The sequence below is a fragment of the Callithrix jacchus genome, chromosome X (genome assembly GCF_049354715.1).
Source record: "Callithrix jacchus isolate 240 chromosome X, calJac240_pri, whole genome shotgun sequence".
NCBI classification, from domain to species: domain Eukaryota; kingdom Metazoa; phylum Chordata; class Mammalia; order Primates; family Cebidae; genus Callithrix; species Callithrix jacchus.
In genome coordinates this window covers 131,363,945-131,391,790 of record NC_133524.1, presented here as the reverse complement: position 1 = coordinate 131,391,790, position 27,846 = coordinate 131,363,945, and the positions used below count along the sequence as shown (strand labels likewise).

Here is a 27,846-nt window from a genome sequence, read left to right as displayed (position 1 = left end):
CAGAGAGGAAGAAGGCCAGCTGGGCTACAGCTTCCGTGGCTGACCTCCTAACTTCCCTGCCAGCCCTTCCATTGCCCAGTGTGACCGAGGAGTTTCTAAAACTAGCTGCACTTGATGGGGGATGAGGACCTCTAAGGTGTGTCTAAAAGTCAGCTTTAGGGCTTCCTCCACTAGAATGGCAGTGGCTGCGATTGTCCTAGGGCAACCAGGCTATCCACAGGCCATGAAGTCCATGTGCTTTGAAACGTAGCCAACTGGATCAGGTGGTTCTCCCAGTTTTTGGTGAGGAGGTCCTGTTTCTCTGCCCCATATAAGGTGCCTGGATGTTCCAAGTCGGGAATTTCCAGGGCAGGAACCTCAATAAGGGCCTTTGGTCATGTCTTGAAATGCCCTCGTTCGTTCTTCTTCCCGTTGTAAGATCGGTGTCGGGCCCTTTAGTGATCTCAGAGCGAGGATGAGCCGTTAGTCCAAATCCAGGAATCAGGATTCTACAGGACCATACATTGCGAGCAAAGTTCTGCGTTGTCTCTTGGTTTGGGAGCTAGGCAACTCTAGTGTGGAATGTTTGCTTTTTCCTGAGAGCCGCCTTATCCCAGGGATTATAATATACCCTCAGTAAGTTACTCTTTGTTTGGTTAATTGTGCCCTGTTATTTGAAACTTTATATCTGCTTGTTCCAAGAAAATGTAAGACTGTGATGGTATTCTTGTCAGATGTTTCCTCAGCAGGGCTACACATTAAGATGGTATCTGCATAGTGTAGGACAGTGCCTTCCCTAAGCGGTAACTTTCAAAGATCTTTGCCTCGGGCTAGTGCAAACAGATGAGGGCTATCTTGAAAGCCCAGGAGCTATAACGCCCCGGTGTACTGTGCGTGTTCCGTGTATTTGGATCTGTCCACTCAAAGGCAAATAGAAACTGAAAGGACAGGTGCACTGGGATAAAAAGAATACGACATCTTTAATGTCTAGTACACTAAACCATTGGCAATGTCCCGGAATTTGGTTCACAAGGTATAAGAGTTCTCTGCTAAGGGATGAAGAGGGTTCCTGCCTCGTTTATGATTCTCAAGTTTTGTGCCGGTTAATATTCCCCATTTGGTTTTGTGACTGGTAGAATGGGAGTATTACAAGGAGATTATCAGGACGCTTGTAGCCATGCTGTAAGAATCTAGAAATTTAGGGCTCCAATCCTTTCTTTGCTTCTAACATTAGGGAATATTTCTTTTTGTTGGGGTACCTATTGGGGTCCTATAGTTTAATGACCACAGGTTGAGCCCAAAGGGCTCTTGTGAGCACCCTGTCGTTCCAGATGCAGGGTTTACTCGTTCTGAGACTGACAGACATAGAGAGGTGATCTGTTGGCCCTACAGTGAGGACCGTTTGGGAGGGACTAGTGCCTTTGAGTGGTATGATAGCCTCTATGTTATTTAATAATTCTCTGCCTAAGAGCAGGGCAGGACACTCAGGCATAAGTAAGAAAGAGTGTGCCATCAACTGATGTCTATACTGACATGTGAGTAAGGCATTAAAATAGTAAGAACGGGGTAGATTATTGACCCCAGTTATAGTACAACCTTTGGAGGTAAGTGGCCCAGCATGAGAAGTTAATACACAGTAGGAGGCCAGATTATCTTTTAAAAAATCTGTGTTCTTACCTGCCACATCAAGGGTCAACCAGGGTTCCAGATTGGGGACTGGAATGCTCCCTTCAGTGGGGGCTGTCTGGATCCCTGGGCCCCCTCAGTCTTGACTTAGTGCCATCTCGAGGGAGGATGCCCACTTTCCCCTTCGGGACGAAGGGAAATCCGTTCCCCAGTGGCTGTCTTGTTTACAGACTGGGCATGGCCCAGGGGCAGCTGTGTGCACTTTCTGTCCTGGTGCTCTGATTGCTTGGATTGAAGGCAGGCTCCTTGATGGCTGTTACCCTGTTGGTGATCGGTTTCCAAGCTTTGAGGTTCCTGGGGATGACTTGGAGGTTGCAGGTCACTACTGACAGAAAGAGCTATCATTTTAGCCTGGGCCTCATCTCACCTGTTCTTGCACCGGACTCTGCCTTCCTCCTCAGCCAGATTCCTATTATGAAATACTCAAAAAGCCACTTCTATCAATTGAGACATAGGCGTTTGTGGCCCTAATTATAATTTCTGTGGTTTTCTCCTGAGATCTGGGGTAGACTGGCTAATCAAGTTGGGTCTTGGTAACACTTGGCCTTGAGCAGAGTCAGGGTCTAGGTTAGCATACTTTCGGGAGGCCTCCTCTACGCACCCCTGAAAGAGGGCAGGGTTTTCACCTTTTCCCTGTGCTTCGACTTTCTCATTGTTAACAGGTTTTGTAAGACATCGTCTGACCCTGCCAGGAGGCACTGGACCGTGGAGTCCGTCCCTATTCTTTATTCCTCCAGACCTGTTGTAATTCCAGTCTGGGTCCTGGGAGAGATCAGCAATAGCTGCCCCTTCATGGGTAGCCGGCTGGTCACCTGCCCTGCTATTCATGTATCTCCGACTGGCTAATCAGACTCTCTGCTGTTTCTGTGGAGTGCGGCAAGGGAAAGGACAACTTGTATACCCTTCCACGTTAAGTCAGAGGCCAAAATGAGAGCCTTGAATGTGACGGTCAATGCACTGGGTTCCTCCGAGAACCGGCTGAGGTTTTGCTTGCACTGGATTAGAATATTCACTGAGAATGGAACATGCACTCTAATGGTCCCTTCTTCATTTAGACTTCCTGTAAAGGGAGCAGTTTCTCTGGCCCTGGATGGTATGAAGTCCCACTGCAGGTTATTCCAACTGGGCTAGTTCTTACCGTACAAGGCAAAGGAGAATAAAGAGGAGCATAAGACGGGGGTTGAAATGGTATTACATTCTACACAAGACTCGGATAGGATGGGTGTGCTGGGGACTCAGAAGGAGGTGTGGGCCCCTGAGGGCCCCTATGTGCAGCTGGTGTTGGACCGTGGGCCCTGGGGTCCCTTTCCCTTAATAAAAGATGATCTCCTAGTGCATCTGCGTGGTTTTCTGTCTTACTGGGTTTAAGTCCACGGGTGCTGCATAGAGCTGGGTTCTGTTCTGAGGCCATGAAGACTTGCACGTAGGGAACATCAGACCACTTTCCTGATTTGCACAGAAAAGATCAAGCTGTAGGATAGTGTTGAAGTTCACATTTCAATTCTCTGGCCCTTTTTCATTGTTAGCTGAATTGTATCCAGGCCAAACAGTGTTAGAAAACAAGGTAAGTTTTTTGTTTGTTTGTTTTCTGTTTCTTAGCTCACCTAACCAAATGGCATTCAGGTTTTTAAAACATACAGCCCAGGGATATTTTTAGTGTAAGTAGGGGAGATGGGTCCCAGGGAACCAAGAGAATCGTTCAATGACAGACACATATACCAAAGTCCAGGAGGTTGTGGGTGTCCCCATGAGCCAATCTAGACCACAAAGTGGTACAGGGCACTTGCTTGAATTCCCATGTGACTGAGGCCCTAGGAGGTCACAGGTGTTTGCCATGCATCATGCTAGGTCTCCTCAGAACTGGACATCTCCAGGCTCAACTGAGGTGGCCCCCACTGCCAGCTGGGGGCCCAGATGTCTCACGGACAAGAATTTCCCTACCTTACTGGTTTACCATTTGTGATGCCCGATTATAATACATAGAATACCTGGATGCAGTCCCTGCAACCAGGCATCTACATGACTGCACCTCTCTTTTTCAGCATAGAAAGTTTGTTGAAGGACAATCTGAAGGAGTATGAAAATGCATAAAGCCTGGAGGGATAGGGACTCTTAACGTGGCCCTAGAAACAGAACGTTTTATAAACAGAAAACCGGATTAGAAAATAAATCACGGTAGCCACTAAGTGGCAGTCAGGTATTTGCAGAGCAACAACAAACGTCCTGAGTCTGAAATGCGGCCAGAAATATGTGACGCTAAGCAGCAGAGTGGCCTGAATATTGAGGGCAACCCACATGGTTCGTATAATTACGAATAGTACAGAAGTAGCAGCCAAAAGGAGAGCGCTACTTATATTCACATAAAGAATCAAAGCGATTTAACAACTTTTCTCCACAACTTCACTGAAACAACACTGGAAAACGCAGTGATACGCAAGCAGGTAGTCTGGGACTGGTGAAAGGAAACGAATGTCTGTACAGCAGGCAAAACTCTACCTGTGTCGCGGCACCAGAAATGCTGACAGCCGCTGTGAGAACTCGGTTCTTGTTTTCTTAGTGCAAGAATTTAACCAAGCGACACACGGCAGAGGAGATGCAGCACAGAACAATTTATTGCAATGGAAAAATAATATTTTCAAATTTAAGTGTAGAAAAGGGAATATACCCTGAGAGAGAGAGAATTCAGGGTGGACTGCTTGAAAGCATGAGACAGTACTGGTTAATACTGGGGAAATTCCCTTTACGGGAGTCTTGTATGAATATTCATAAGGAGGTGGGAAAAGGTGTAGCTAGCAGGCATGTTCAGGGTGGTCCTCTGGGTGCACGTTTGCAGTAGCTGTCCATGCTCGTTCATACATCACAGGTCTCATTAGTATCTTAACTCTCCACCCGGGATGTGTTTTTGACTATTATAATGAGCAAAGGGTCAGTGTGAGGACAGGTCAAATCGAAACACAGAGGAAATTCCCGAATGAAGATAGCCTTGCCTGAATGCGCTTCACTACAGTGGGGATGCTGAGCCTTATTGGTGTTGATTGTATATGCTCACCACGACTGCTATGTCCCAAGGACGTGGTCGCTTCCTTGACTCCCTATCCTGCCTCCCTGTGTTTACGTTATCATACCTTTGTATATAAAAGAATTTACCTCATGAAAGATCGCAAGAAATTATCGAAAGTCCACATGCTTTAAATTTCTAAATTTAGGCGAACTTACAGGTGTGTATAATGTTGTTACAGCTAACCATAGGCCATCATGGGTCTTATTGGTCGTAAAAATTCAAAATGAATATTTAATGTTTCTGGGAAATCGTGCTAAATCTCGTGAGAACCAAACAAGCAAACCGTGTATTCTCACTTCTTGATTATACACCAGATGTAATCATTTCTGAATGAATGTTTCAGACGATTAAGCATATTTACATTAACAACAATGTTATAACAATAGAAGAATTGTTTTAACTTCATTGAAATGAAAAGAGTTGGGTAGAGTCTAGTTTATAAAATGATTAACAAATTAGAAGATTCTAATGGCATAAAAGTACTCAGAGCTAGGGATATGATAAGAGAGCACTTACGGCAGGTGTATCAAGAGTACATACCAGCCGGAATTTATTCAGAAGTAATTATATCAAATATGAGACTCACTGGGCTCATGTTTTGCATGATTTCAATGAGTACAGGGAAATTCTTGTGTCTGTGCCTAATAATACATTAAAGTATTTCTGGAAAATATATATTTATGTGAAGATATACTGGGCATCAAGATAACAGGCAATCGAGACACTAGAAACTAACTAACGATGGTTATCAACTATTAAAACACAAAACATGAAATGACATAAAACATTATGCCAAGCACCAAGGGGCTTGTCACATGTAGATTACAAAATTTCGTGGAACTTTTTTTGTTTAATAATGTTTTCTGCCAAGTAGAAGCAGTTAATAGAGCTCTATAATTTTTTTAAAACATAAGGAGGCCAGGTGCAGTGACTCAAGCCTGTAATCCAAGCATTTTAGGAGGCTGAGGTGGGTGGATCGCTTGAACCCAGGAGTTCAAGACCAGCCTGGACGACATGATACGATGCTGTATCTAAGAAAATATATAAACATTAGCTACGTGTGCTGGTGCACACATGTAGTCCCAGCTAATAGAGTGCATGAGATGGGAGGATCACTTGAGCCCAAGAGGTCAAGGTTACAGTGAGCTGTGATTGTGCCATGGCACTCCAACCTGGGCAACAGATCAAGACCCTGTCTCAAAAAAAACCCCCAATAACCACACATACAAGAAAGCAAAGCTACATTTGTTTATAGCAAGTGGAAGAAAGAATCTTTGAAAGTATGTTTCATGGAGGTGAAAGTTTCACAAGATAAAAGAATGCATTTCCTTGATTTGAAAACATTGGGAACAGAAAAGTAGAGAAGTTAGAAATGTCCAAATCACCAGCTAAGAATATAGATCTTACTTCAGATTATTTTGGGAAAACTACAATTCAAACAGAAAGTAAGATGTTTACAGATGTCCTAATTTCATAGTAATAATGGAGATATGACAAGGTAAACAGTGTTTGGAATCTTTACATGGAGAAATATTACTTCCTATGAATACATCTGATCTACAAAAGAAGCCACTGATGTAACTTGTAAATATTTGGTTGATAGGTCTTGTAGATTTTCACCTACAATAATTAGTTTGAAGCAGAACCTAGTATCAATACTTTGTAACACATCAACATCAGGTTTGGATCTTGTAAAACTGAGTCACTAATCTCCCTTTGCACAGTCTTATCCAAATTTAGCCCTAAAATTTTTATTAAACAATACCATTCACAGTGGCATCCTGCAAAAGGACTTTCGGTAAGCTGAGGTTGAAAAAAAATCACCTCAGATCATCATTTTGTCAAGAGAAATTGTCACACATGGCAATTCTTCTCACTGAAAACGAGATCAACAAAGTAGTATATTTTCAAAGTATGATGAGTTTGCTTCTATTAGAGCCAGAAAGTAAGATGTTAATAAATTCTATTTGGAGCATAAATAAAAATTCCAATTTAAAATAATGTTGCAGATGGGCCCAGTGTCTCACGCCTATAATCTCAGCACTATGAGAGGCCCAGACAGGCGGACCCCTTGAGTCCAGGAATTCAAGACCAGCCTGGGCAATGTGGCAAAACCATCCCTACAAAATATACAAAAAGTAGCCACGCATGGTGGTGTACACCTGTAGTCTCAGCTACTTGGGAAGCTGAAGTAGGACGATTGCTCAAACCCATGAGGTTGAGGCTGCAGTGAGCCATATTGTGCCACTACACTGCAGCCTGAGTGACAGAGCAAGACCCTGTCTCAATATATACATATACATATACATATACATATACATATACATATACATATATACATATACATATATATATATATACACATATACATATATATATACACACACATTCATACATATATATATACATCATATATATATATATATATATATATGAGAGAGAGAGAGACGGAGAGAGAGAGAGAGAGACAGAAAGAGAGAGAGAGGGTATTTCAATATCTCTGCGACAACTTTAATGCCCTGGAAACACTAATTGTTTAAAAAATCATGAAAACATGTTCATCGAGGTGCACATTTCCCCTGTGCTTCGGGCTCCAGTGTGACCCCGCACAGCACGAAGTGGGGGCAGGGGAGTACGGCTCTCCACATCCAGGCATGGTGAGTGACTCTTCCTGGAATATAAAAAGGAGAGAAATGGAAGAAGGTAGGGGTGGCTCTGAAAGCAGAGGTTTTCCCAGACCATCTCAGATGACATCTCACTGTCAACAGCTGTGTCAGAGGACCACCCACACTGCAAAGGGTCTAAAATGGAAAACGGTTTTTAAAAGTATGCCCAAAACAAAATCAGTGCTCCAATAGAGAGGAAGAAAGTGGAATGGGTAGTGTGCAGTTAGGTAGCAATGCCTGCCCACGAATGAGACGCTGAACCATGAAATAGATAGACTGTCGGCGAGTTGTAGTGCTGTGATGAAAATAAGGGGCTGAACTCACTGAGGGTCTTACTTTAGACTGGATGACAAAATGGTCGCTCCGAGGGAGTGGTATTTAAGGAGAAATAGAAAAGATGACCAGGCATCGTGGCTCACGCCTGTCATCCCAGCACTTTGGAAGGCCAAGGCAGGTGGAGTGCTTGAAACCAGGAGTTCAAGACCAGCCTAAGCAACAGCAAGACTACATCTCTATAAAAAATGTTTAAATAAAATAAAGAAAAATGGACAAAATGAGAAAGACTGATTTGGGCAGAGGAAAGAACAACTGCAAAGGCCCCGCAGAAGACACATCCCTGTCATGTTTGAGGAACAGCAAAGAGGTCAGAGTGGCTTCAGCACAGGGATGGATGGGACAGGAACAGGTAGGTGGCCCCACGTGTGGTTGGGAATATGCAGCAGAGGCCTCACTATGCAAAGCTCTTTTAACGGCACTTTCTGTGATTGCCTCATCACTCCTTCTTGGCTGAAAGGTCTAAGATTATGGTTTGGGTTTTTGTGTTTTGGCCTCCATCCACAATATCCATCCTGCCCATCACGGAGTTGAGACGGCCAAGGCAGAAGCCCATGATTCCTCCAGTTCCTCCAGAAGCCTCAGCTTTGGACTGGTTTTTCTGCCAACCTGCTAGCTGATGCACAGGGGATGAGGCCTCAGCCTGCACTCACAGCATTCCCTAAAGCACTTCTCTTTAGAGTTGGCCCGGCTTCTTGGGACTGCGCTTCTGCCCAGTTTCCTTGACCAGTGCCTCTGGGCCTTGTAAAATCTGGGGTCCACCAAACCTTTCATGAATTTTTCTAAATTCTGGAATTTCTATAACCTTGCAAATATTATTCCACTGCAGGCCCAAACCTGCTCACTGTGTCTCCTTTTTCTTACCTGTTTCTTAAAGAGATTGGCCAGGGAGAACCACCTGGACTGTACTCTTCCAGTAAGCTTGCTTGTTGGGATCTCAGCTGTCCGCTTAGGAAACACAATATTGAGGACCTAGGACCTGCCATCAAACTCTGGCCTTGTAGATGACAGATTCCCGTGTCCCCTGGGCACTGGCCCATCCTAAATCCTTCTTTCCAGTTCAGAAAAAAACCCACAGTGGCTATTCTGACTTCTGATGCAGGCACTACCACTTTGGGTTCAAACACAGGTTTGCAGAGCCCACTGCTGGCTGCGTAACAGACACTGTGAAAAGGCAAACATCTATACACCCCTTTTTACATTTCTTTGGGCGTCACGTTTACTAATCTCCCTCAGAAGTCTTGCAGAGCACTTGGAACTTTCTCGCATGGAAAGATCTCTGCATACATAATTTTACATTCTGTAACAACTTGTCCAGAAACGTCTTCATTCTGGCTCTGAGACGAATGCATTCCATACACTGGACATCCCCCTTGTGAACGTCAGCTTTAAGCAGAACATCAGGAATATTCGTGGACCTGCTACACATCTGCGGGCAAAACCTTGTGGGAACCATGCTTTTCCACCTTCGGAGGAGACCTACTTTAAAGCAAAAGCTCTTTTGAGAATCATCAGGCTGTATTTGGCATGGGAGCAGGGGAAGTGAGATTAGGCCACGCGATAGTGTCATCCCCCCTCACCAAGGCTCCTAAAAGCATCGGCTGGCTCCAGTGTTGCTGTCTTATTGTCCTCAACCGTCAAGATTGGACTTGACCATCTACCGACACTGGGACTTGGTCTCAGTCTCCCCATCTCCTTTGGCCTGAACTTCCTCACCAGTAAAGTGGGGTGAGCAAATTCTACTGCATGGATTCCTCAGCAGGAGTAAAAGAGATGAGACATTCCAAGTATCTGTACTATGCCTGGGGATAGTTGGCACTCCGAAAATTTGTGGGCTAATGATGAGGGCAAAGATGAGTGACACTGGCTGGGCTCCACAAGGGCAGGCAACTTTGCTCTATAGGCTGTTCTGCTGATCCTCAGATCCTGGCCTGCAGGCTACCACAGATGATGAATAAATGAAAGAGATGTCAGATCTGGAGTGGAAAGAAAGTCACTCTTTCTAGACAAAAGGGAAGGGTCTATAGAATCGTATAAACCCCGGTATGTTTGATGATGGAGTAGGGATAGAATGCTCAGTTCTAATAGCCACCTCTGTTTTCTCAATGCTTGAGCTAGAAAGGAGCCAGGTTAAGGAGGGCTCACCTAATCTGGCTTCCTGCTGTGTATGGCGTGGCATCGATAGGAAAACTATAAACATAATATCAAGTTAGAATTGTAAAAGGCAGCAAGATAATACAAAATAATGAGTACAAGAAACCTGTGAATGTTTATTCTACTGTCCTACTTGTTTACTGCATGTACTCATTGTGCCAAGAGGTAAAAAGGTAGTTTCAATGTATGATCTCACTTGACCTCTGATGGCAAGATCTGGGATTTCCACGTGGTATATGCTTCTGTTTGATGATACAAATAATTCCCTAGAAACTGATTTGTGTATAGCTGTCCCTCTGGAGGAAGTATGGGGAAAAAAATCTATGTTGCAGCTCAATCACTTCATTTAGTTTCCAGATGCTAGTGTCATTCACAATGTCCGTGAAGAGAAGATGGAAAACAGCCAGTCACAACCTGATGACACCTTGTCAACTGTTCCATTAGGACTTATTAATTGGGCAGAAGCTGGTGTGTCATCCATGAGTACCAGATATCTGAGTATGTTAGTCTATTAGTTGCACTCTCCTGCTTGGTTTCCATATGTACGCATACTGTAATGAAGGGAAAAAGGTGTTTTGTTTTATTTTCTATTGTGAGCTCCATTTGAGGGGTTTCAGATGGCCACCTGGCATATCCTCCAGTTTCATGGGACGATTTCCTAGAAACTGAGCATCAGTGGGATATACCAGTGAGGTTGTCATAAAGCACTTACCTCACAGCTCAACCTCTTCCTTTGACAGAGGATGGAAACCCGCTAACCCCAAAATTATAACGTCTTATAAACTGGTCCACCATGGCTTGGTGATAAGGCAGCAGCTGGAATTTCATCCACGAGGACCAGGGATCTGTGTATGTCTGCTTCTTAGTTGTTCCGTCCTACTTGGTTTCCATAAGCAGGCACATTTTCATGAAGGGTAGAAGGTTGGTTTGTTGTATATTTTTTCCTAGCCTCAATTTGAGGGGTATCCAATGGCTGCCTGGCATATGCTCTCCTGCATTCTTAGATAATTTTACAGAAACTGACCATCAGAAGGATATGCCTGTGGGGTTGACATAATGCACTTAACTCACAGTTCAACCTCTTCATTTGGTTTCCACATCCTATCACGAATCACAATGTCCGTGAAGAGCAGATGAAGAATGGCCAAACACAAATGGAGAACGTCTCGTGAAATGTTCTATCAGGGCTTATGAGTACGGCAGGAGATGGCATCCCAGCGACGATTACCAGGCATCTGTGTGTGTTTGTTTATTAGTTGCCGTGTCCTCCTTGGTTTCCATATGCATGTGTAGTACCATGAAGGGAATAAGGTGGTTTTGTTGAATTATCTTTCCTGGTCCCAATTTGGGGGGATTTCGATCATTATATGGTGTATTCTCCTGCTTTATTGGATAATTTCCCAGAAACTGAGTATCAGTGGGATATACAAGTGGGGTGGACATAAAATGCACTTACCTCACAGCTCAACCTCTTCCTTTGGTTTCCAGATGCTATCATCAATCATCAATCACATCCTCTCTTGGTGAAGAGAGGATGCAAAATAGCCAATCCAACACTGATAATTTCTTGTCAACTATTCCACCAAGGCTTGGTCATATGGCAGCAGCTGGTGTTCCATCCATGAGTACCAGGGTTCAGTGAATGCTTACCAGTTACACTGTCGTACATGGTTTCCGTATGCATGCAGTGTCATGCAGGAAAGAAGGTGGTTTTGTTTTATTTTATTTTCTGTCCTAAATTTGAGGGGCCCCAGACCGCCACTTGACATAGCCCCCTGCTTTATGGGATGATTTCCTAGAAGCTGAGCATCAGAGGGACATACCTGTGGCATTGACATAATGCACTTCACTCGCAGCTGAAACTTCTCATTCAATTTCCAGATGCTACTGTGTCTCACAATATCTGTATAGAGAGAAAGTAAAATGGCCAACCGCAACCTGATCATGTCTTGTTTACTGGTCCGACACAGCTTATTTGTATGGCAGCAGCTGGTATTCCGGCCATGAGTACCAGGGATCTTTGTATGTTTGCTTATAAGTTGTACTTTCTTACTTGGTTTTCATATGCATGCACAGTGCCATGAAGGGAGTAACGTGGTTTTGTTGTATGATCATTTCTGGCCTAAATCTGAGGGCTCTCAGATCAGCACCTGATAGATCCTCCTGATTTATGAAATAATTTCATAGAAACTGGGCATCAGAGGGATGTACTTGTGGTTTGGCATAATGCACTTACCTCAGCGCTCAACCTCTTCCTTTGGTTTCCAGATGCTGCCATCTTTCACAATGTCCATGAACAGAAGATGGAAAATGTCCAACCAGCACCTGAGAATGTGTTGTTGACTTTTCCATCAGGGCTTAAGATGGCAGCCACTGGTATTTCATCGATGAGTACCAGGGATCCAAGTAATTTTGTTTGTTAGTATTACTGTCCTACTTGGTTTTCATATGCATGCATACTATCAAAACGGGTAGGAAGTGGTTGTGTTGTATTAACTTTCCTGGCCTCAATTACTACTTGCAATAGCATAAGCATTTCTACATATCTAAGGTTTCAAATCCTGTTTTATGAAACAAGTCATTTGTTATCCCTGAAGTTTTAAATTGATATATTTACTACACGCAAGTAGAAGGAGGGGAATGATGAAAATTAAAGTAGAAGAAAATCAACAACAACAAAAAAAAAAAACAAAGAATGAAATCAAAAGTTGGTTCACTGAAAAGGTGAAAAAAAAAAAAACAACCATTTAGCTTGACTGACCAAGAAAAAACAAAAAAACTATACAGATTCTGAAAATCAAGAATAGAAGGGGGTATATTAATACTGACCTTATAGAAATCAAAAGGAATACATTCTGAACAACATTCTGCCAAAAATTAACTTGGACAAAATGGAAAAATTCCTTGAAGACAAATTACTGAAATAGGACTATAGCATGAAAAGGGATTTAATTAGTCATTTAAAAACTCCCCACAAATACAAGCCAAGCCAAGGTGGCTTCGCTTGCAAATTCTACCAAACATTTAAGGAAGAAATAATACCAACACTTAGGGATGTCTTCTAGAAAATAACGCGGGAAGAAACACTACCGCATTCTGTGAGGCCAATATTACTCCGTTATCAAAGCCGGACAAATATATCACAAGATATATATGCCTGTCAGCTCCAAATTCATTCTTTTATCCCGCAGAGTGAGAAGTTTCTGCGTTCCTCTGCCTATGTGCGCGGTGCAGTTGATACAGAAGGCCGCCTTTAGAGGGCGCCAGAGTCAGCGAAGGGGAGCGCTCCTCTTCCTCGGTCTGTCTGGGCTGGCGCGCTTGGTCCTGCTGGGTTCGAGGCTTCTCCTCTGGACTCTGGTGCCCCCAACAGGTTCCCAGTGGCCGGCAGCTTCCCTTCCTTCCGTCTCCCTTGGTCACTACGGGATCTGTGCTTCTGGTGAGACGCGACCCATGCACATCACTCCCAGGTGCCCTAGGGGGCACATTTCCCACAGTTCTCAGAGGGCACTTTTCTAGAAAGCTCAACCGGGGGGGAGGCGCCACAACAGTTTCACTGCCATTTTGTGATGTGACGCTTCCGCTTCTCTGGCAAGGTCAGGGCTTCAGGACTGTGAGTGGAGCAGTTTTTCCCTGAATGCTTTCATTTCACCCCGGAAAGGCTCCTTTGTCCTAGGAAAGCCTCTTTTCTGGGGTGCTCTCCGTCGGGTGTGTGGTACGGATCACTGGGCTATGTGTTCCCGCTCTGAGGACACCGCCGTGGGAGCCTGTGTTGGCCGTGGGGGAACATTTTCCTTCGGCATCCAGTCTCAGCTATGTTGTGGGACTGGGGGGTTTTCTCGGGGGCTCTCTCTAGGTGATGCGAGGGACTTTTTCTGCTGAAATGACCTGAACCAGTACGTAGGGATCCTGCCTTGGTTGCCTGTGTCAGCCTCGGGTTTAGGGGTGTGTCTTCCCTGCTCAGTCGCAGCCCTGAGGGGAGACTCTGCCTTGTGGACTCTGCCCGTGCTCATGGGCCGGGGTGGGGGTGTCTGTGCCCCAGACGCACTATCACCTCTCTGTGGGGTCACTGTCGTGGGCTTTATCTCAGCCCGCGAGGGACTCTTTTCTTCGAGTGCTGATGTCCTCCGTGGGGTGCATTTGTCTTTGGATGTTGCTCATGCTCAGCTAAGATGTGTTGGCCTTTCTTGGGTTCTGCTCGTCCCGGATGGCGATGCTTACCAAATGCTTTCCCTTGGTGCTGGTTTTTTTAATTATCTGTGGGTGCTGTCTCCCGGTGCTGCGGGGGAGTGGGGTGCTTGTTCCTTGGATTCTCTAAGCCTACGGTGGGACACGGGGAGCTCTGTGTCGGCCATGAGGGAGGCCACCTGACCCTGGGAGCTCTGTCTCGCCCCGGATTGGGGTGCTTTTCCTCCATTGGTTGATCTCAGTTCTGAAGGAGCTCTTCCCCGGGGTACTATCTGACCTTTCAGCCACACAGCCTGGGGTGTCTGTGTGGGAGTCGGTGTACAGAAATATTCGAAGATTCCAGCTGTGCCACATTCACACACTCGCTGTACAGTTAATCTTTCATTCCAGTTGCTCTGATGGGTGTGCAGTGGTCTCTCCTTATGTCTGCACTTGAATTTCTCTGCTGATTGAGATTGAGCACATCTTTTAAAAAATTGTTTTAATTAATTAATTTATTTACTGTTTATTTATTAATTGATACTTGATTTTGTTTTGAAATGGGGTCTCCCTCTGCCTCCCAGGGTGGATACAGCAGCACTTCCACCTCCCGGGCTCGAGCAATTCTCTGGAGTAGCTGGGACTACAAGCATGCACCGGCAAGCCCGGCTAATTTTTGTATTTTTTTTTTACGCAGAGAGGGGTTTTGCCAAGTTGCCCTGGCTGGTCTCGAACTTCTGGCTTAAGCGATTCACCTGCCTCAGCCTCCCAAGATGCTGGGATTACAGGTATGAGCCACCAATCCCAGCTGTTTATTAATGGGTTTGGAGCACGTTTTTATGTATTTATTGTCATTTAACTGTGCCCTTTAGGAGGTTCCTTTTCAAGCCTCTACCCCCAAATTTTACTGAGATGTTTGTACTTTAAAAATGGATTTACATATATTCCATATTTCAGTTATACACACATACACACAGGCATATATGTACATAGATAAAAAACACATGGAATTTTAATGTCTTCGATAAATCTGTTTTGCTTTTACACTGTCTCGATAAAGTGTTTTTGATGAACAGACTCTTAATTTTATTACTCAGTGTGTTATTTATGGCTACTGCTTTTTATTATTTTAAGAAAAATCTTTGCCTTGCCCAATGCCATGACGATTAGATTCTGTTTTCTTCTAGGTTTCAAATTCATCTCAAATAAATTCTCGTTGAATGGAGTAAAGCCAGAGTCTGGGTGTGTTTTACGTGTTTATTAGAGTCATATTTAAGTGTGACTGTCATGAAGTGTGTATTCAGCTCCCCCTCAAGTTTTATTGGGATGTTTGTTTCTTAAAAATTGAAGTGTAGTTCTGGATATGTTGTGTATTCCACTTGTTTTTTGTCATACATACATACATACATACATACGTATATATATGTGTGTGTGCTTGTGTGAGTGTGGTTAATATATATTTTTACATATAACCTATACAATCTAATCTGTGATATGTAATCTACAAATATGCTTTGCTTTTTCACTGTCTTAGTAGTGTCTTTGGAGGAACAGAAATTTTCCATTTAATTATGTCAAATTAAACAATTCATTCTTTATGGTTAGTGCTTTTGTATCCTCATTAGAAACATCTTTGCCTGTTCTATAGTTGTGAAGATAATATCTCAAGTGTTTTACTAGATTGTCTCTCCATCTTTAATAATGTTTTTTGGAGCGGATGAGATAAGAGTCAAGGTTTATATTTTCCCTGCATTTATAAAGTGCATTTATTAAAAGCACAGCCCTTTCCACAATGATTTACAGAATCTCTTTTGTGGTAAATCTCGCTCTTTTGTGTTTCCAGACTCTGTGTCCTCTTCCTTTGGTTTATTTGTCTGTCATTGCTCCAATACTACACTGTTTTAATTACTCTACCCTTACAGTAAATCTCATATTTAGTAGCGTATATCTACCAAATTAGTTCTTCTTCTTATAGATTGTCTTGGCTTTTCCAAATCTTTAATTCCCATATACTTTTTCTTTTTTATTTTTTTAGACAGAGTCTCACTCTGTCACACAGGCTGGACTGCAGTGGCACGATCCTGATTCACTGCAACCTCTGCCTCCTCAGTTCAAGTGCTTCTCCTGCCTCAGCCTCCCGAGTAGCTGGGACTACAGGCATGAGCCAGCACACCCAACTAATTTTTCTGTTTTTAGTAGAGACGGGGTTTCACTATGTTGGTCAGTATGGTCTCAGTCTCTTGATGTCGTGATCAGCCTGCCTCAGCCTCCCAAAGTGCTGGGATTTCAGGCTTTAGCCACCGTGCTGGCAATTCCCATATACTTTTTAAAAAACTATCAGCTCGTCAGTTTTTGGAAAATTTATTTTTCATGGTGGAATTTTAAGGAAGATTGGCATGATCATTCAGGGAGAATTAACAGTAACATCTCTTAATAATGTCTTCCTTTCCATGTAAAGAATATTTCTTCCATTTACTGCAGCCTTGAATTTCTCTCAGTGATGTTTTATAATTATTGTGTAGTGCTCCAGCACATCTTCATTAGATTTATTCCTAAGTAGTTGATGTTTCTGGTGCTGTTTTTAATGGCATTTGAAATTTCATATTCTAACTATTTGTTTCTATTAGCTATAAAGAAATACCAGTGGTTTTTATTATATCTAGTAACTTGACTAAGTTTGTTTATTAACCCTAATGATTTTATTCTTTTACATTGTCTATGTACAGAACAATGTTGTATGTGAATAATAACAGTTTCATTTCTTTCCAGTTTTTAAACCTATTATGTCTTCCTGATGCCACTGCACTTCTTAGATTCTCCAGTAAATTGCTGAATGGATAGTTGATATTTTTGTCGTGTTTCCAAACTCAGGGAGAAAATACTGATATGTCACTATTAAGTATGGTATTTACCATGATTTTGTGTGTGTGCATATGCTTCCCACCATTAGAAAGTTGCTTTCTTTTCTAAGTTACTGATGGTTTTTGTCATGAATAAATGTTAAACATTGACCCATCTATGAAAATAATCCTGTGGTGTTTCCCTGTTTTTTTTTTTTTTTTTTTTTTTTTTTTTTTTTACTTTTTGTTAATGTGGTGCATTACATTTATTGATTTTCAAATGTGAAATCAATCTCGCCTTTCTGCAATATGTTTGACAATGGTTGATGAACGTTGTTTCTAAGTACTATTGCATTTTGTTCGCTAAACATTTGTTTAGAATTCTTGTGTTTAAATTCAGGGTGATCTTGGCTTGTAGTTTTGGCTTGATCTTATCATTTACTTTTTTTCTAAAGTCCTTGTCAGATGTTGTTACCAGGTTTGTATCAATCTCCTAAAATGAGGACAAAGAAAAGGAATCCCTTTTTCTAACAACGGTTGATACAAATTGATTTATAATCTTCAAAGAGTTAATAATAGTTTAATCTACATTTGGTTGATGGTCGCTACCTATTCTGCAATCATTCTCGTTGATTTTGATTAAACTATCTTCCTTCTTTTTAACTTAGCATGCATTAAAAATAGGTTTCTTTTCATGAGAACAGAGTGTTTCTTGGGGCTTGGTAAATTTTGGCTCATGATTAAACGTCAAATTAATGATTCACATTCTTGGTTGGATACACATATGCAGACTGTTTGCCATTTGGTGATAGTTAGATTTTTGTCAGGAGTGGGAGGCGTTCATTGATATATTTCAGGAAACCATGACCCATCAAGGCGAGAAGGTGGCTGTAGAACCTGAAAATGTGTTTGAACGTCCCAGGGAATCTGACAGTCCTTCATATCAGAAAAGGCAGAAGATGGCCCTGTCGGCACGGACAGAAGGAGCAGGAGACGGTGGTATTGGACGCTCTGCCATGTCTACGGAAAAGGGTAAGTCAGCCTGTCCTCGCCTCCTTTTCGTGCTGTATCCAGTGCAGCTGGCCTCCTGCCTCTTACCCTCCTGTCCTTGTCAAAGTAAACAGTTTTGGCTTGCATTGCCATAAATTTTACAACAGAATTTGACAGTTGTTCCCTTGCTCCTTCATGGAAACCTTCTAGGATTTCCATTTTCCACAATGTGTACTTTTAAAATTTTCTTATCCTTACTAGTGAGCCCCTGTTTTCTTTTTTCTTTTCTTTATTTTTGAGACAGAGTTTCAGTCTTGTCAGCAAGGCTGGAGTGCAGTATTTCAATCTTGGCTCACTGCAAATTCTGTCTCCCAGTTCAAGTAATTCTCCTGCCTCAGCCTCCCGAGTAGCTGAGATTACAGGCACCTGCCAGCATTCTCAGGAAATTTTTGTATTTTTGGTAGATATGCGGTCTCACTATGTTGGCCAAACTTGTCTCGGACTCCTCTCCTCAGATGATCCACCGATCGCAGCCTCCCAAAGTGCTGGGATTACAGGCATGAGCCACCACTTCCGGCCCCTATCATTCGTTTTTTCTACCTTTCTTTTTCTTCTCTTCTCTAAACACTGTAAACATTCCTTGAATCCCAGCATTTCTCTCTCCTTCTATTCCACTTTGCCATGATGAGTCACTGAGCTACTGTGCTATCTCCATGTCTCCCATTATTGCCCCCATCTAACGCACACCCTCCAGCCCTGCAGCCAGGTCATCGTGTTGGCAGGTAAATGACATCATGCCACATCACTCCTGAAAATCCATCCCCAACTCTCCTAAGCACTCAGAACAGACCGTAAACCAGCTTTGGTCTGCGAGGCCTTCTTCACCCTCTACTAACACGGGTCCTATTCATCTCCTGGCTCTCTCTGCTTATCTCCTTCACTCCATAGTGCCCGGTCCATCCTCACTACAGCCCATACCCTTAGACTCATTGCAGCCTGGAAATCCCCCTCTGCCTCTGCACAGGTAGCCCCACTTCTTCCTCCAATCCCTGCCCAAGGGCACCTCCTGAGAAGGCCCTGCCCAACCAGCGGCAGCTCCTGGGGTTCCCTCTGCTGCTGTCTCCCACAGGCCTGTGGATGTCTTCCCCACCACCAGCCTAACGCTGCTTTCTTTCATTTCCTCATTACGTATGTACTGTCTGACTGCCCCTTGAGGGTGTGAACTCCACAAGGGCAGAGAACTTTGCTCTCTGGGCTGTTTACTACTGATCCCTAGATCCTGGCATGCTGCCTGCCACAGACAATGAAGAAATGAAAGAGGTGACAGACCTGGAGTGAAAGGAAAGTCACTTTTCTGAGGCAGAAAAAAGAAAGAGGAAGATCATATGCTAAACGGGATTTTAGGTGATGAGTGGGTATAGAACTTTCAGCATTAACAGCTGCCTATATTTTCTCAGAATATATTTGACATAGCGAGGAGACAGGTTGAGGTGTATCCAAGTTTTCCGGCTTCCAGCTGAGTAAAGCGTGGCACTTTGTATGTGAACCTGAAAAATCATGATATCAAGTGAAACTTGCTGCTTTCAACTTATAAAGCATGACAAGCTAACACTAACAGATGAGTACCAGGGACCTGTGAATGTTTGTTAGAGTTATACTGTCTTACTTGGTTTCCATATGTATTTATAGAGCCAGAAACTAAGAAATGGTTTTATTGTTTTATGTGTCCTGGCCTCAATTCATCAGGCCTGGGATTTCCCCCTGGTATACCTCCCATCTATGAAATAAATAATTCCCTAGAAACTGAGGAGCACATAGATATACCCAGAGGGGTGATAAAAGACACATTTCCCACAGCTCAACTTCTCAGTTTGGTTTCCAGATCTGTCGTTCGTGATGTCTATGTGGAAGGGAAAGAACATGGTGAAACTCCAACTGATGGCTTTTTGTCAAAATTTGTTCCACCAGAGCTTAAGGTAGCAGTTGGTATTCCAGCCAGCCAACTGGATTCTCGGATTGATGACTTCACTGGCTTCAGCAAAGATGGGCTGGTGCAGAAACCTGGTAGAAATACACTTGTAGAAAGAATCATTACCAGCAATTTCTCTGCAGATGACCTAAAATGCAGAGAAATACTCCCTTTTCTAAAAAGCCGAGAAGAAATTAGTGCTGATATAAAATACCAGTTAGTGAAGGAAATTCAATGCTTTGGACAAAGTAAGTAGTATAAGAATGTCTGTTTTAAAAAAAATTGAGGAAGTCTCCCTTTCTTTAATTCAGAAGATATGCATGTTGTCTGTTGAGGCTAATTCCTTGCCAGAGTTGCGTTTACCCATAATTTATGGTAATTCGTCTTTTGACTAAAGCACAGTACACCTTTTCTTTCTCTTTTCTCACCGGGTTATGGTTTCCAAGACTTTCATTCATAGGTAGGTGCAGGTGTCTTTTTTTATTTTTTAGATTTTGTATGTGCAGGTATCTTGATTTAAGCATTTAAAACATTTTAGCCCATGAAGCAGGATTAGTGAGGTATAGGTTAAGCAAGATTCACTTCTATTCTTCTTTGTATTTGATAATACTGAAGTTAATTTTTAACATCTTCAGAATATGAAAAAATCTTCAAATTGCTTGAAGGAGTGCAAGGACCTATAGAAATCAAAAAACAATTTTTTGAATCCAACATCAAGGAAGCAGCAAGGTAGGTAGAGACAGGAACTGTCCAATTTCTTTAAGCACTCGGGTCCAACACAGTACTGGCGGTGAGCATGGGGGAACGGCCTGTGCCTTGAATTTCTCAAACCTTGGCCCTCACTTATACATACGTCTGTCTCCACAATTACTTAGGTTAATGTCGTCTGAATCTAACTCATTCTTTTAAACCTATGGAGAATTCAATTCTTACCATAGTCTGAGGTAGACATTGTCCCTCAATTGACACTCTTTGTATTTGCTAATTACCTCTTTTTAAGAAATGTGTGTACGTACATAGCAGATGCATATATTTCTGGGTCATATGAGACATTGTGATACAGACAACAATGTGTAATAAACACATCGAGGTAAATGGGGCATCTATCACGTCAAGCATTTATTTTTCTGTGTTACAGATAATCCAATTATACTCTTGTTATTTTTAATGTACAATTAAATTATTACTGGCTGTAGTCACCCTGTCATGCTATCAGATAGTTTGTATGTATTAATCATCTGTAGTTCTGCCCACCCCACTAACCTTCCCAGCCTCTGGCAGTCCTCCGTTCTACTCTCTATCTCCATTAGTTCAGTTTAAAATTTTTGCTCCCACAAATTAAGTGAGAACATGTGAAGTTTGTCTTTTTGTGCCTGGCTTATTCCACTTAACGTAATGACCTTCAGTTCCATCCATGTTGTTGCACAAGACTGAATCTCATTCTTTTCTATGGCCGAACAGCACTCCTTTGTGTATATGTACCGCGTTTTCCTTACCCATTCAGCTGTTGGTGGACACTTAGGTTGCTTCCAAAGCTTGGCTACTGTGGACGGTGCAGCAACCAACACGGGAGTGCAGATATCTCTGCGGTGTACTGACTTCCTTTCTCCTGGGGGTATACTCAGCAGTGGGATTACTGGATCATATGATTGCTCCATTTTCAGGTTTTCGAGGAACCTCCAAACTGTTCTTCATAGTTGTCATAGTAAATTATATTCTCAACAAGAGTGTATGAAGCTTCCCTTTTCTTCACACCCTCGCCAGCATTTGTTATTGCCTGGCTAGACTACCCCTTACCATGCAGGTGCATTTCTGTCTCCATGCTGACTGTTACTTCATCCTTCTATCTCCCACAGTGCTTCCTACAGCATAGGTTCTTTGGCTCTCTTTTGGTTAAAGACACGTCTCTTTCTTTTCAGGTATATGAGAGGAGACTTAATTCCACACCTTGAGAAGAAACTGGAAGAAATGACGTCTGGCTACTTGTCCAAGAAGGAACATCAGACCCTAAATGCATAATCTCTTTAATGATTGAGGTGGAAAGAGAATCAAATTGCTGTTTTTTACAATAGAGTAGGATATGGCTGAAGCCTCCTAGCATGTGTTAGTGAATAAAATGGCCTCCCAGAGGCTAAGAAATTTCTGTCAGTAAACATTGGTCTTTTTCCCTAAGCATTTCATTTGAAAGGATAACTTATTTGTTGGTTTGTTGATTTTCCCACCTGTGCTGGCAGACATTATTGACCCATCAAGTAAATACTATTACAGCGGTGGTTTCTGCAGCAGCCAACATTTGTTGTAACTGGTATTTATAACTGCCTTCTTTCACTACCCATTTCTCTTTCCCTTTGCCCTGGCGAAAGCATGTCAGCTGCTCATGGTGCTTGGTCTGGCAGAATGACTCAAACCTTCATTACTGAACAGTCTGAACCATTAGATGTCCTGCCTAGATGGGGTTGCTGTAAGTTTTCATTAACTCTAATCATAAAACATGGGAGTACTAAGAAGCTCTCTAGACATATCGGACATACTGTTCCTTAGCCCCTGGTGTAGTAGGAACCCAATATTCATTTTTCTTTCCATCACCCAAGCCAGTAGCAGGCCCCCTACTTTGTCTCTTGGTTGAGAGGAATGTATAGTTCAAAGCGGTCAGTTTGCAGACACAACTTTCATTTGCTCTAATTTCCATTAACTCTAATCGCAAAACACAGGAGGACTAAGAAGCTCTCTAGACATATAAGACATGCTCTTTCTTAGCCTCTGGTGTAGTAGGAACTCCATCTCCCTTTGATTGTCATTTTCCGTCACCCCAGCCTGTAGCGGACCCCCTTCTTTGTCTCTTGTTTGAGAATGAACTTTCCAAAGGGATCAGCTTGCAGACCCAACTTTCATTTCAATGGAATGATTTTTGGATCCGCTATTAAAAACAAATCTCTCAATTTGTAACTAAGATCTCTAGTCCAGCAGAGCCAAATGTTTGCAAAAAGCAAAATTTTACTACTAGATACCCAGAAGTAATAGTGAGAGGAGGCCCTCATCTTGCCTCTTTCATTCTTGAAGACATAGATGTGGCTATAGAAAAATAGCTCCATATACTTGATGCTGGGATACAGCATTGCCACCTCCTAGACTGTTAGCCAAGACCCTTAAGGCACTACCACAAAGCTGGAACTACAAGTCAGGCTTTAGAAGATCATTCCACGGTTCAATTGAGCCAGCCACTTCAGGATGGTGAAGTACATCACGAGACTAGTCTAATTGGCTACCATAGGCCTATTGCCATACTTCATTTCCTGTAAAGTGAGATTCCTGTTTAAAACTGGTACAGTGTGGGATACCACGATGGTGGACACAGCGTTTCCTAATACCACAATGTTTGTTTTCTTGAAGTACCATAGGTGAGAATGAAAATCCATATCCAGAATAAGTGTCCATTTGAGCAAATCAAAGTGATGACCCTTCAATTGTGGAAGCAGATTCAAGAAATCACAGTGCTATCTGGAAGCGGACAGACCACTCTGGGACATGGTTTCATGTTGGGTACTCAGTGTTGGTCTCTGCTGCTGGCAGATTGAATAGTGAGCAGTGGCTGTACTGACATGGACCTGGGAAATGAAAGTTGATATTACCAAGACCATGGATAACCTCTATCTCAACCACCATAATCATGATGCACGGTTACTGTTTATAAGATGGAAGGGTGCACCTAAGGAAGTCTGGAGGTGATTGATGATAGCATCTGGAAACCAAAGGAAGAGGTTGAGCTGTGAGGTAAGTGCATTTTATGTCAACCCCACTTGTATATCCCACTGATACTCAGTTTCTAGGAAATTATCCCATAAAGCAGGAGAATACACCATATAATGATCTAAATCCCCCCCAAATTGGGACCAGGAAAGATAATTCAACAAAATCACCTTATTCCCTTCATGATACTACACATGCATATGGAAACCAAGGAGGACACGGCAACTAATGAAAAAACACACACAGATGCCTGGTAATCATCGCTGGGATGCCAGCTCCTGCCGTACTCTTAAGCCCTGATAGAACATTTCACGAGACCTTCTCCATTTGTGTTTGGCCATTCTTCCTCTGCTCTTCACGGACATTGTGATTCATGATAGAATGTGGAAACCAAATGAAGAGGTTGAACTGTGAGTTAAGTGCATTATGTCAACCCCACAGGCATATCCTTCTGATGGTCAGTTTCTGTAAAATTACCCAAGAATGCAGGAGAGCATATGCCAGGCAGCCATTTGATACCCCTCAAATTGAGGCTAGAAAAACTATACAACAAACCAACCTTCTAACCTTCATGAAAATGTGCCTGCTTATGGAAACCAAGTAGGACGGAACAACTAAGAAGCAGACATACACAGATCCTGGTCCTCGTGGATGAAACTCCAGCTGCCACCATATCACCAAGCCATGGTGGACCAGTTGATAAGACGTTATCATTTTGGGGTTAGCGGGTTTCCATCCTCTGTTCAAAGGAAGAGGTTGAGCTGTGAGGTAAGTGCATTATGACAACCCCACTTGTATATCCCACTGATGCTCAGTTTCTAGGAAATCGTCCCATGAAACTGGAGGATATGCCAGGTGGCCATCTGAAAACCCTCAAATGGAGCTCACAATAGATAATAAAACAGAACACCTTTTTCCCTTCATTACAGTATGCGTACATATGGAAACCAAGCAGGAGAGTGCAACTAATAAACTAACATACACAGATATCTGGTACTCATGGATGACACACCAGCTTCTGCCCAATTAATAAGTCCTAATGGAACAGTTGACAAGGTGTCATCAGGTTGTGACTGGCCGTTTTCCATCTTCTCTTCACAGACATTGTGAATGACACTAGCATCTGGAAACTAAATGAAGTGATTGAGCTGCAACATAGATTTTTTTCCCCATACAACGCCAGAGGGACAGCTATACACAAATCAGTTTCTAGGGAATTATTTGTATCATCAAACAGAAGCATATACCACGTGGAAATCCCAGATCTTGCCATCAGAGGTCAAGTGAGATCATACAATGAAACTACCTTTTTACCTCTTGGCACAATGAGTACATGCAGTAAACAAGTAGGACAGTAGAACAAACATTCACAGGTTTCTTGTACTCATCATTTTGTATTATCTTGCTGCCTTTTACAATTCTAACTTGATATTATGTTTATAATTTTCCTATCGATGCCATGCCATACACAGCAGGAAGCCAGATTAGGTGAGCCCTCCTTAACCTGGCTCCTTTCTACCTCAAGCTTTGAGAAAACAGAGGTGGCTATTAGAACTGAACATTCTATCCCTACTCCATCATCAAACATTCCTGTTTTTATACGATTCTATAGACCCTTCCCTTTTGTCTAGAAAGAGTGACTTTCTTTCCACTCCAGATCTGACATCTCTTTCATTTATTCATCATCTGTGGTAGCCTGCAGGCCAGGATCTGAGGATCAGCAGAACAGCCTATAGAGCAAAGTTGCCTGCCCTTGTGGAGCCCAGCCAGTGTCACTCATCTTTGCCCTCATCGTTAGCCCACAAATTTTCGGAGTGCCAACTATCCCCAGGCATAGTACAGATACTTGGAATGTCTCACCTCTTTTACTCCTGCTGAGGAATCCACGCAGTAGAATTTGCTCACCCCACTTTACTGGTGAGGAAGTTCAGGCCAAAGGAGATGGGGAGACTGAGACCAAGTCCCAGTGTCGGTAGATGGTCAAGTCCAATCTTGACGGCTGAGGACAATAAGACAGGAACACTGGAGCCAGCCGATGCTTTTAGGAGCCTTGGTGAGGGGGGATGACACTAACGTGTGGCCTAATCCCCCTTCCCCTACTCCCATGCCAAATACAACCTGATGATTCTCAAAAGAGCTTTTGCTTTAAAGTAGGTCTCCTCCGAAAGTGGAAAAGCATGGTTCCCACAAGGTTTTGCCCGCAGATGTGTAGCAGGTCCACGAATATTCCTGATGTTCTGCTTAAAGCTGACGTTCACAAGGGGGATGTCCAGTGTATGGAATGCATTCGTCTCAGAGCCAGAATGAAGACGTTTCTGAACAAGTTGTTACAGAATGTAAAATTATGTATGCAGAGATCTTTCCATGCGAGAAAGTTCCAAGTGCTCTGCAAGACTTGTGAGGGAGATTAGTAAACGTGATGCCCAAAGAAATGTAAAAAGGGGTGTATAGATGTTTGCCTTTTCACAGTGTCTGTTGTGCAGCCAGCAGTGGGCTCTGCAAACCTGTGTTTGAACCCAAAGTGGTAGTGCCTGCATCAGAAGTCAGAATAGCCACTGTGGGTTTTTTTCTGAACTGGAAAGAAGGATTTAGGATGGGCCAGTGCCCAGGGGACACGGGAATCTGTCATCTACAAGGCCAGAGTTTGATGGCAGGTCCTAGGTCCTCAATATTGTGTTTCTTAAGCGGACAGCTGAGATCCCAACAAGCAAGCTTACTGGAAGAGTACAGTCCAGGTGGTTCTCCCTGGCCAATCTCTTTAAGAAACAGGTAAGAAAAAGGAGACACAATGAGCAGGTTTGGGCCTCCAGTGGAATAATATCTGCAAGGTTATAGAAATTCCAGAATTTAGAAAAATACATGAAAGGTTTGGTGGACCCCAGATTTTACAAGGTCCAGAGGCACTGGTCAAGGAAACTGAGCAGAAGCGCAGTCCCAAACCCAGTCAAAAGAGAAGTGCTTTAGGGAATGCTGTGAGTGCGGGCTGAGGCCTCATCCCCTGTGCATCAGCTAGCAGGTTGGCAGAAAAACCAGTCCCAAGCTGAGGCTTCTGGAGGACCTGGAGGAATCATGGGCTTCTGCCTTGGCTGTCTCAAGTCCGTGATGGGCAGGATGGATATTGTGGATGGAGGCCAAAAAACAAAAACCCAAACCATAATCTTAGACCTTTCAGCCAAGAAGGAGTGATGAGGCAATCACAGAAAGTGCCGTTAAAAGAGCTTTGCATAGTGAGGCCTCTGCTGCATATTCCCAACCACACGTGGGGACACCTACCTGTTCCTGTCCCATCCATCCCTGTGCTGAAGCCACTCTGACCTCTTTGCTGTTCCTCAAACATGACAGGGATGTGTCTTCTGCGGGGCCTTTGCAGTTGTTCTTTCCTCTGCCCAAATCAGTCTTTCTCATTTTGTCCATTTTTCTTTATTTTATTTAAACATTTTTTATAGAGATGTAGTCTTGCTGTTGCTTAGGCTGGTCTTGAACTCCTTGTTTCAAGCACTCCACCTGCCTTGGCCTTGCAAAGTGCTGGGATGACAGGCGTGAGCCACGATGCCTGGTCATCTTTTCTATTTCTCCTTAAATACCACTCCCTCGGAGCGACCATTTTGTCATCCAGTCTAAAGTAAGACCCTCAGTGAGTTCAGCCCCTTATTTTCATCACAGCACTACAACTGGCCGTCAGTCTTTCCATTTCATGGTTCAGCATCTCATTCGTGGGCAGGCATTGCTACCTAACTGCACACTACCCATTCCACTTTCTTCCTCTCTATTGGAGCACTGATTTTGTTTTGGGCATACTTTTAAAAACCGTTTTCCATTTTAGACCCTTTGCAGTGTGGGTGGTCCTCTGACACAGCTGTTGACAGTGAGATGTCATCTGAGATGGTCTGGGAAAACCTCTGCTTTCAGAGCCACCCCTACCTTCTTCCATTTCTCTCCTTTTTATATTCCAGGAAGAGTCGCTCACCATGCCTGGATGTGGAGAGCCGTACTCCCCTGCCCCCACTTCGTGCTGTGCGGAGTCACACTGGAGCCCGAAGCACAGGGGAAATGTGCACCTCGATGAACATGTTTTCATAATTTTTTAAACAATTAGTGTTTCCAGGGCATTAAAGTTGTCGCAGAGATATTGAAATACCCTCTGTCTCTCTTTCTGTCTCTCTCTCTCTCTCTCTCCGTCTCTCTCTCTCTCTCATATATATATATATATATATATATATATACATACATTATATATATATATGATGTATATATATA

The 27,846-nt window shown here is 43.1% G+C and overlaps 1 protein-coding gene across 1 annotated transcript; it reads left to right on the top strand.

The window, feature by feature from the left end:
• Window positions 1-13,417: 13,417 nt before the first annotated feature.
• LOC144576517 (cancer/testis antigen family 45 member A10-like) lies at window positions 13,418-20,638 on the top strand. The gene is made up of 5 exons (XM_054251338.2): window positions 13,418-13,489; window positions 14,741-14,831; window positions 17,741-17,915; window positions 19,842-20,090; window positions 20,478-20,638. Exons 2-5 carry the CDS (start codon window positions 14,817-14,819, stop codon window positions 20,573-20,575), a joined length of 537 nt encoding a protein of 178 aa, XP_054107313.2. The 5' UTR covers window positions 13,418-13,489; window positions 14,741-14,816; the 3' UTR covers window positions 20,576-20,638.
• Window positions 20,639-27,846: the final 7,208 nt, after the last annotated feature.